The sequence below is a fragment of the Ochlerotatus camptorhynchus genome, unplaced genomic scaffold (assembly GCF_037179485.1).
Source record: "Ochlerotatus camptorhynchus isolate MF236.1 unplaced genomic scaffold, CSIRO-AGI_Acam_v1.1 ptg000105l, whole genome shotgun sequence".
In the NCBI taxonomy this organism is placed as follows: Eukaryota; Metazoa; Arthropoda; class Insecta; order Diptera; family Culicidae; genus Ochlerotatus; species Ochlerotatus camptorhynchus.
This window is the reverse complement of record NW_027040595.1, coordinates 3268463-3279214: the sequence shown is the minus strand read 5'-3', so window position 1 is coordinate 3279214 and position 10752 is coordinate 3268463. Positions and strand designations below refer to the sequence as shown.

Genomic DNA, 10752 nt, shown 5'->3' with positions numbered 1-10752 from the left:
ATCTGTCCATGAAACAAGTGATTAACGGGATTCCAGATCAACTTCGAACTATTACTATCCCGCGTATTTTTACTGAAAAGTACCAACACGTCAATTGCGTAAACAGATATTTTACAGACGGGTCTCGTCTCAGTGGATCCACTGGCTTCGGTGTCTTCAATGAAAACTCTAGCGCCTTCCGCAAACTCCAGGAACCTTGTTCCGTTTTTGTTGCTGAGCTGGCAGCAATCAACTTCGCATTGGGGATGATTTCCAAGATGCTCGCAGACCATTACTTCATCTTCTCGGATAGTCTCAGTTCGATTGAGGCTATTCGGTCGATGAAACCAAGTAGGCACTCATCTTATTTCCTTTCAAAGGTAAGGGAGCAGATGAGTGTACTGGTCGAAAGATCATATATGATTACCTTTGTATGGGTCCCCTCACATTGCTCAATCCCAGGCAATGAGAAGGCGGACTCTCTCGCAAAGGTGGGCGCGCAGGAAGGCGAATTTTATGAAAGACAAATTTCACACGATGAATTTTACCATTTAGTGCGTCAGAGTACCCTTTCGAGTTGGCAAACCGATTGGGACAATGGAAATCTTGGACGGTGGTTACATTCAATTATTCCTAATGTTTCTTCGAGAGCGTGGTTTAAAGGCTTGGACTTAAGTCGTGACTTCATTCGCGTGATGAGTAGACTTATGTCCAACCACTACTCGCTAGATGCTCATCTCAATAGAATAAACCTCGTAGACAGCAACATCTGTCGGTGTGGAAACGGTTACGATGACATCGATCACGCAGTTTGGCAATGTACGGATAATGACGCCGCCAGAGAGCCACTTTTGAATACCCTTGAGGCCCAAGGAAGACAACCCTATGTTCCTATCAGAGACGTGTTGGGAACTCGCGATATCTGGTATATGCAGTCGGTTTATGTGTTTATGTGTTCTGCAAATGTCTAGTACACTGGAGTCGCTTTTTACGCGGTTTTTTTTTACACGGTTTTTTTTTACGCGGTTTTTTTTTACGCGGATTTCGGAATTTACGCGGTTTTTTTTTACGCGGACTCCGGAATTTACGCGGTTTTTTTTTACGCGGATTTTGGTTTTTTTTACGCGGATTTCAGAATTTACGCGGTATATCGCTTTTTACGCGGTTTTTTCTTACACGGTTTTTTTTTACTCGGTTTTTTTTTACGCGGATTTCGGAATTTACGCGGTTTTTTTTACGCGGATTCCGGAATTACGCGGTTTTTTTTTACGCGGTTTTTTTTTACGCGGTTTTTTTTTACGCGGGACGTATCACCCGCGTAAAAAGCGACTCCAGTGTATAAGAATTTAATTCCTTTGTCTTTTGTCTCTCTTTAATAGTTTTTGTTTGTCTTGTCCCCCCGTCTCGATGAGTCTCATCGTCGCCCACTGGTCACCATAGCCGGTCGAACTCCAGGCGTAACTAGAACCGCACTACCATTCATACTGACGACAACGCTCTGATGAGACAACGAAACCTTACCCCCAAACTCCTCCCCTGATCCTATCCTTCGACAATGTACCTCTCTAACCTCGAGTAAGCCGCGAGTATTCGGCCCAACTCCTACTAGACATAGAATTAAGTGAATTTTGTTACAAACAAAGAACAATGAACTATCGGCTCCGTAAAGCTAACGCGATTGAGCCCCCCCCCCAAATAAACGAACTAGTTAAAAAAAGAAAAAGTCTTTTCGAGGTCTCGGGAAAGTTCCAGGATAATGTAAAGATATTTTGGACAACTTCAAGAGCAAGAATTACAGAGTTTATTAATTTATTTGATAAGGCTCAATCGAATTAACTTTACAGGGCCGAGGATTTTTGTTCACTATACAAAACATCGTAAAACTATAGTCAAAAGGTACAACATAATAAACACGTTATCGTCCGCTAACCAATAAGCCTCGTCCATCAGAACGGGAGCCGCTTCCAGTGGTTTCATTATATGGCAGAATCGTCAACGGGGGGCAGAGTGCTACCATTGCAGCAATGCACGCAAAACGTGGTTAGCACTCACACACTCATCACGAAACGATTGCTTTCCAAAGTCGACGATGCATCGACAACAAAGAACTGCTGATGAAGAACAATGAGGAGGACCACACAATGGTTGCTGCCGAGTAAACAGACGATCGCGTGACACACATGGAGAGTGGCCTGCTTCTGTCGACAGCTGAGTAAAAACACTGCGAGAATTACAGAGCTCAACTAACAATTTTGCTTTATGGGGGTTCTGTAGGCCATGAATTGTAGAATTCTATAAAACCTATATAAAGCTTGCAAGAATGTCAGATCCAATGTCAAAATTCGGAAGAATGCGTTCAGAGGACTTTCAGCACATATTTCTTCAATGTGTTAAATAGATTTCAATATTCCAGAATATTATTTCAACGACCTCAACTGGGAATGAAACTCACCCTAAAGCCTGAAGACCCACTAATGCAGTCACGTTTCGTACGTCATTAATGCTATTGGCATCCCTATGTGAAAAATGTGCTTTATAATCTGAAAACAAATTAAAAACTAGTTAAATGTTATTATTGTCAACTTCACAACAAATTTCTAACAGATTTTTTTTTTCTGTCTTGATAGAAACTGGGTTTAAGTTAACCATTGAATAATTTTTACTTGATTATTATCATTAAAAGAATTGTTTTCAAGTTACTGACTGCATCTGTAAAGTTGAGATTTGTTTTAAATTAATAACGTAAAACCTGATGATTGTGGGCGTCTTAGTAGAATATCTGTATAAAGAAAGAGAGAAGGATTAGCAACTACCATTTAATTTCACTACCTTATTAGCATATCTCGAGTCGAGTATTAATAGAAGACACTGAAGAAGTCTGCCCATTTTAGGCGTAATACGCGTATCTGTCAAGGATATGCAAATTAGGTAGTGAACTTATATGGAAATTATTATATTATTAACATAAATACAGCCATTGTGATAATTGACGCACACGCATAATGCATCCAGATCTGATCCATTACGGCAAAGTGGCAGCTAAATCTATTGTTCAACTATAATATTTGCCATAACGGATAAGATCCGGATGCATTGTGCGGCGCTTAATACCAGTAAATGTTCTGAGATGTTCAAGATTTTTTGATAATTCAATGTAAACATAACAAGAAAAGATTCAAGCAATTAAACTAGCCCTAAGTGAAGCTCGTAGCACTCGTGGAATACATCACCAAGCGCACATTTTGCACCCAATCGCCATATCAAACGAACAATAACTCCAGCAAACATAATAGTCCTAGCTGCCCATTAGGAAACATAATGCCATTCTGATCCGGCCGGCTTTTCCAACTTCTCCTTTGTACCGTTTTGCTTGATGCATTAGGGTTTTTTTTTTGTCTCGTTTTCGTTCCCTTCCAGCGAACCCCTGAGGTGTCAACCGACGGATTATTCGCATAATCAGACCAACCGATGCGGATCTCCGTTTGGATGTAGGAACGACGCGTCGCGACGGGTGGATTGTTCCATCGTGATTCAGGAGGGTTGTGATTTTCTTTCCATTCGCGCGAGCGCGTGCGTTGTTAGTTTAAATGCACCACACCGCACCGGTCGTCGTCGTTGCCACTTCGTACCTACCAGCAGTAGCGTCCTGTTTGTTTGCTCCTGTAATTGTGATGAATTGGAATCATGCGGACTGGATGCAGCGGGGTCTGTTCGTCTGTTAGTTTGTATGGTACATTGTTGTTGTGACGTGTAGTTAAGGTTCGACTATGAAAGCGGGAACGGAACGGGGGTAGTTTAAAAGGACAAAGAACGACCGGTACAAATGGAGCAGTGGTGTCAGACTGTAAGTTGTGATTTTAGATGGAAATATCCCCTTTTTTCCAAGTCTAAGATTAATTAATTCGAGAAATAATTTTAAGATGAACTACATAAGCAAAATTCAAAAATGGAGTTTGGCAACACTGCCACCAACCCTCAGGACAGACGGATCGAATTGAAACAGTAGTTTTTTTTTCTGTGCTACTCTTCAATCTAGTGTAAACAGATAAAATCCAATGAATTTTTGATTCGCCGATTACGCTTGTTTTGGGGTCCTTCAAAAGTGGTGCTTCGGTGGGTTTTAAAAGTTGAGAGATTGTAGTTTCATTTGTTTACTCTTATAAACATTTGCTTTCGCTTTACTGATGTTCAGCGGCGATGAACGTTGGATGTTTGGATGATTGGACAGAACCAATTCTACCGGAACGGATTGCGATTAGTACGGATATGTCGGAGCGTCGACCAACAATTAAAGGGCGATTTCGGGAGAAAATGATCGTCATGTAAATGCTGCTTAATTGATATTTAATTTGACGATGAAAAGTGGTACAAAATATAATCTTCTGTGCAAAAATAGTTAATGTATTTTTTTCATAGTGGTCTTAAGACAATTTGAAAAAGGCATCAAAGACTATTCTCAGCGAGTATTTAAGACAATCAGACGAATGATCTTATCGAACTAGCCTCGAATGTGAAATTTCAAAATCGAGACTTTTGGACAAAGTGTCAATTTTGAAATGTCATTTAATTTATACACGAATATGAATTTGTCTAGTGTGACTAGCAGTTTACATCAGACCATTATTGTTTTTCTAGCTTTCTTATTCTAATATGGCACATTGCAAAATTTTCAAGCAGATCTGTTAATTAACAGAGGTGCTTGGAAATTTTAAACTTCTTCTACATTTATCACATGGAAACAGTATTCTAATTTCCAAATGGTCAACTTTGTTTATATAAAGGGACCCCACAGTTATGGATCACCTTAAATTATGAATATTTTCCTTTTAATAAACACTCTAGACGCACTGATCCATAACCCTTATTAACTGATCCATAATTGTGGGGTGCGTGTAGTATTGAACAAATTGTAACGTTTTCCACTTTCGATTTAACCTAATCAAACTTGCAAAACATAGTCACTTTGTTTGTCTCTTTCTTCATCATTACTTAAATCGAACTTAAATTTCACTAGTTCAAATACTTGATAATTTATCACCAGAGTTTACATTGTGCACTTACAACTTGTTAACCTTGCGTCAAAAATTTCAAAGGATTTCAAACCGCAACAGCTTATACTACAACGGAACGGGGAAGTTTTCGCAAAGTTTCCTGCAGGTATCTCCTTGTAATCCCATCGGTTCATTGTAGCCTGAAGTTTCGGTCCAGGGAGGTGTCTGGCTGTAGAAACTGCTCCCGTAGTGCATGCCTTGCTGGTGAGGTGATTGATGTGTTGAATGCCCCGCCGGGTACGAGGAACCATTCATATCGGCCGGGCTGGTTGTCGACTGCTGGTAGTATCCTGAATTCAACATGGTTTGAGGCTGCTGATAACCCGTCGGTGGAGGATATGTCTGATTGAGGTAAGGCTGTTTAGGACCATTATAGGCTGCGTCGAAGGCACCTCGTAACATTTGGTAATTTTGTCTCGAAAAATTCGGATGATCGTAGTTCTGCGGATGACTCATCGTTATTCCATACTGTTGCATACTGCTGTAGAACTCACTGCAACCGAAACCGGACTCCATGAAGTGTGGCGGAGGATTGATGAACATGGCGTCAAATAAATCTTTGTTGATTCTTTCGCCACTCAGCGTCAAGCTTTGAAGTTTTTCCAGATCCAGGTGGATTTCTTCGTTTAGTTCAAGTACTTGAACCAGTGAAAATATATAATTATATGCAAATCTTAGCGTCTCTATCTTGGTCAGTTTTGTATCCTCGGGAAATGTCGGGAGTGTGAGCCGTAACCTTTCGAGAGCTTCGTTGAGGTTGTGCATTCGATTCCTCTCTCGATCGTTTGCTTTCATCCGTCGGAAGCGCTTGATTTTGACCACTTGAGTGGGACTTCGATTTCTGGTTATTCGACTCTTGCCCATGGCATATTTTCGTTTAGGTTTGGATTCTCCATCTGCGGCGGTGGCAGGGGTAGGTTTGGTTGGTGTTGAGGTTTGCACTCCCAAGCTGGGACTGAACTCTGAAGATAACTGCTCCAAGCTCTTCTCCTTCAGTGACTTTCGTCCACGTTTTCGAGGAACCTGTGTCGTAACACATGGCACTACAACTTCAAAATCCAGCTTCCTCGGAGCATAACTGAACGACAGTTCACCGTTAGATTCTAAGCTCTTTTCAAAACCACTGTCCTCAGATGTGTAGTCCGCAAAGTCGTCAAATGATGTTTCATCGAATCCACAGTAGGAGGACATTTTGCACACAAGGTTCTATTTGAGTCACTTTGCAATCTGCATAATCCTTGGATGTTAATCCACTGTGTTTCGTACTGACACGAGCCTAAACTCATCTGCTCCGATCTAATCACTGCCGCTATCAAACACCAACTAACTCCTGTTCAACTCTCACTCAATGTAATATAAAAGGATCAGCACCCAGGACTCCCTGGAGGATTGCTGTTCGTAAATTTACACTCTCTCGCACAGTTCATTCCATCTCTTTCCCGTTCATCACGTTCTCGTTGTATATCCCTTTCCTGCTCATTCACATAATGCAGCATAAAAAGCAGGGGTCGTACTCCCTCTTCATTCCTAGCTCTATACGACTCGCTACAACTGCTTCGGTAGAGTGTAAAGTGCAGAGGAGGCAAAGGAACGTGTGTGTCTGCGTTTGTTTTCCTTCGGAAGCGCAATCTAATTTCGACCAATTGGGTGGTGAGCAAAATTTCGTTTTGATGTGTACCCAGACCCACTCTTGAATGCTAATCGGGGTTCGCCTTGGAGGGGGCATTCAAGTCATTCATCAAAAGAATCTGCGACGACGGTCCTGGTTCTTCGGGTTCTTCTCAATGCTTACGACGTTGTAAATCTGCAGGGATAAGGGGAAAGGCTCAACTATAGTCACGTTGGGATTCCGTTGAGTGAATTTGAAGTGAGCATGGGTGGGGGAGAGTTTGCCGATGAGGGCGCTATGGACTTGTTATTGGGGTAGGGTGGAAAATGGAATGGTGGTGTTTATTGGAGTGTGATCCATAAGTAGGTACACATTATAGAATGGGGTTCGGATTGATTCTATCAGCATTGATAATGCCTTTCGATAATTGTTCGGGATTGCAATTTGTAATGATAAGATTGTTTACGATATCATTTATATCATGAAATGTAATGGTTAGGCGTACACGCAAAATAAACAGTGAATGTATAAAATGTAAGCATGAATTTCTAACACTTTATGTACAAGCTACTTACGAGAGATGTGATGGTAGTATCAGAGTCGTACTCGGGATATTTTTTAGGAGGCGAAATCTCATGTAGTGAAAAATTGAAAGAGATATCGCAACACCTTTTTCTGACATCTTATCAACAAACAATTCAGATTCACAAAAAGGCATATATATATATATATATATATATATTGAATAAATGCTGTATTACAGTATCACATCACTCACAACGAATTCATTGATCTAGTTTAAAAAATAACCCAGCATCATTTCCTTCGAAATAGGAGAGGTGAAGAGGTAACATTGGTGTCAAGCAACGATGAATGAATTACAGGACCTTGAAGGAGCTAGAGTTGCTGATAGATCAGTTTCAAGCAAGCTTTTATTTATTATTAAGCTGCCCATATTATGTACTCTAGGATAGCTCAGATGGCAAGGCAAGCTGCTGGTGATACATGATTCGAAATACTAATACATTCCGTGTGGTGCGGCTTTCGCCAGAAATAATTCAAACAAAAATCATTAAAGAGAAACAACTCTGTCTCCCGTTCTTATTTTCGGGTTAATTTTCCCGCTGTTGAATAATCATTTAATAAATGTATAATAGTGTCTAATAAAACGTTACTTCGCATGATAATCAAGCGTATTACTGCAGCATTGTTGTTTAAGGAAGCAATGATATCTAATAAACGCTGAATAATCAAACGTTTGATCGAATAAGCTCTGTTATAACTCTTGTAAGTCGAATAAAAGCTTCTTGACATAACTTATACAACATCAAGTAGTTCAGTGTTATGGTTGAATAATTTCTCCAGATTTGTGTGAACAAATCCTGAATAGAAGTTATTATTACAAATAGTACAAGTATTATTAAGCATGCAGTAGAATAAAATCGTCAAGCAGTCGTTTCTTCGGTAGATGATAGTTTGATGGGATTCCACCGACGATCCGACGAGACAGTTCATAGAAGCTGCATTCAAATTCAAATCCCTGTGCATACATTTTTCCAGAATTTCGTAGAACTTCGGATAAGTTCTTCAAAGTTTCCTGGTGTTCTTAGAACTACTTTGAAGTTCGCATAACGTCTCTGTATTTGGATTTTTTTCATGAAATTCGCAGATATTTCTTTATTTTCACAATACTTTCCTTATTTTACCAAATTTTCCCAGCGGTTCGCAGAAGGTTTATAAAGTTCGCAAAACTTTCTTGACATTTGAACTTTTTTTTCTTATTTTTGTAGAACTTTGCTGTAAATAATCATCGTGATATAAGTGGCTTTAACATCCATGGTAAAAGCTATGAATAAAACACAACAATTTGCAATTGTTTCGGCCTAATTTGAAATCAATTCTGAACGTCATTCTCACTGAAAAAAAAAACTGAAAAATTTTGATTTTCACGGAGAGTGACCTAATTCAACTTGTTTGCAACTACAACCTATTGAATGCCGATTGCTGATGATGAATGGCAATTGTAGAGAGCATCTTCAAAAATAGTTTTAAATCTTTAAAGTAGTCAAAAATATACTGTAACGATGCGTTAAAAAACACAAAAATGCACTGCCCGAAACCTTATAAGAGGAATAAAATCTAACATGATACCAGTCTCTTAAAGAATATGTTAAGTTTCAAAAAAGGCCACCTCACAGATAATCGAGGATTTTGGTTTTATTATAAATTTTGTTTGTTTATAACTTATTTTCGATACAGTCCTCGCAAAAGATCTCTCAAGTTTGCAGAATTTGTTTGAAGTTCGTAAAAATAACCAGAAGTTCGAAAACTATTCCTGTGGTTTCCAGAACTTTTCTAAAATTAAGAATTTCGCTCAGGTTCATAAACGAAATTCAAAAATCTTCCCAAACTTTGAAGCAACTCCCGAAAATTCTCAGAACCTTTTTGAAGTTCACTATAAGCTTCTTTGGAGTTCGCAAAACTTCATTGACGTTTGTCTATTATTCCTGATGATTGTAAAACTTTTCGGATGAACTTTCCTAAAGTTCGGAAATCTGGGTTGAAGTTCATAAAACTGCGCTGGAGATTGCAGAATGTATTTAAAGTTTACATGAGTCTCAGATATTGCTTAGCTGAATCTCAGCAAACTAATGAAATGTTTGCTGAGATCTCAGTGAAACTTTTTTTGCCGAGATTTGCACAGCCAGGCTGTGTAGAAAAAACTAAGTGTGTATAAAGTACATACAAAGTTCCAACATAATTTTCTGGCTGCTTTAGAAGCTATAGAAAGCACACGAGGAACTTCAGGCTCTAAAAAGTTCTGATGCGTACTCTTAGCAACTTAAAGCTCAAGAAAAGTTCGAAAAAGCATCCCCAAGCACTTCTTATGAACTTCAGGCAAGGCTGAAAACATGGCTTCAACAAAGTTCCGAACAAGTTTCTTAAAAGTTCCCTGCGGAACTTCTTAGCGACTTGAATGTTTCTAAAAAGGTCCGTCAAAGCTCACATGAAACAATCCTCACAAGTCATATTAGTAACAAAATTTCAAGAACGTAAATATGAAATAATCAGTGGCTCAAATAAATCATTATTCTCATATCAATATTCTATCCAAACATAAAAAATACGATTAAAGAGAAATTCAGACAGACCTGACTTTAGAATTAACTTTCATAAAAGTGCGAACTAAATATAAAATTGGTGTAGAGAACAAAAACCCTTTTTAACTTATTTGCTAAAGGTACTGTTCAAGTTCTCCCAGAAGCTGCTTAGAATGCTCTTCAACTTCTGATATCATAATGTTTATGTTATTATAGCTTAGTTCCATTTCCTAACATGCTCTGTTCATGAACATCGCAGCGAATGTTAGAAGTTGACCTTGCAGACGATGCAATGATTTTTAATCTTGTTTTATTCTGTGTTCTGTATATGCTTTCACCTACACAAGCAAGCATTTGCCTTGATTTTTATGTATAACATGGTAGAACGAAGCACATGTTTGCTTTAGGCCTATCCATATCCCGCAGCATGGAGAGAGCAGTGGAGAAAGCACAGGTCAGATAATCGCCACGTTCGTGGTTCGAGTCCCCCAGTCGGCAACCTTTTTTTTTCGACATGATTAATATCACTCACTAATGCATTTTTCTTTCTCCATTTTCTTGCCTTGGACCGCAGCTCGGTATATCGCATCCTCGGTTCATGCGGTCTCCACTAACATCGTCCGATGATGAATCCCACATAAACGAATCTTACATCCTCCGGTTGGGTGTAGTATAGCAAGCATTTGTTGCAAATTGTTTCAGGTCCATAATAGCATAACAGTCTCATGTAGATTTTTGTCAGAAATGAATTAAGGCTTGTATTCGAAAAAAATGCACCATTTTTATCCGTGTGTAACTTTTTTATCCGTGGGTAAAAATTGATGAAAATCTGGGTATAACTAGTTTGGAGTGAATTGTTTACATGTGCAAAATTTCATTACAATCGGTTTAGTGGTTATTGAGATGTCATCGAAACAAGAAGAAAATCGCCGGAGAATTTTGCGCGCCGTCATGAAAAATCCGACTGCGACCATGAGATGGATCGGAAGACAACTGGGAATCACCCATACAA

The 10752-nt window shown here is 39.2% G+C and overlaps 1 protein-coding gene across 1 annotated transcript; it reads right to left on the bottom strand.

The window, feature by feature from the left end:
* Positions 1 to 4971: 4971 nt before the first annotated feature.
* Positions 4972 to 6334, bottom strand: tap (Basic helix-loop-helix neural transcription factor tap). The gene has a single exon (XM_065219465.1). The coding sequence runs from the start codon at positions 6219 to 6221 to the stop codon at positions 5097 to 5099; it is 1125 nt and encodes a 374-aa protein (XP_065075537.1). The 5' UTR covers positions 6222 to 6334; the 3' UTR covers positions 4972 to 5096.
* Positions 6335 to 10752: the final 4418 nt, after the last annotated feature.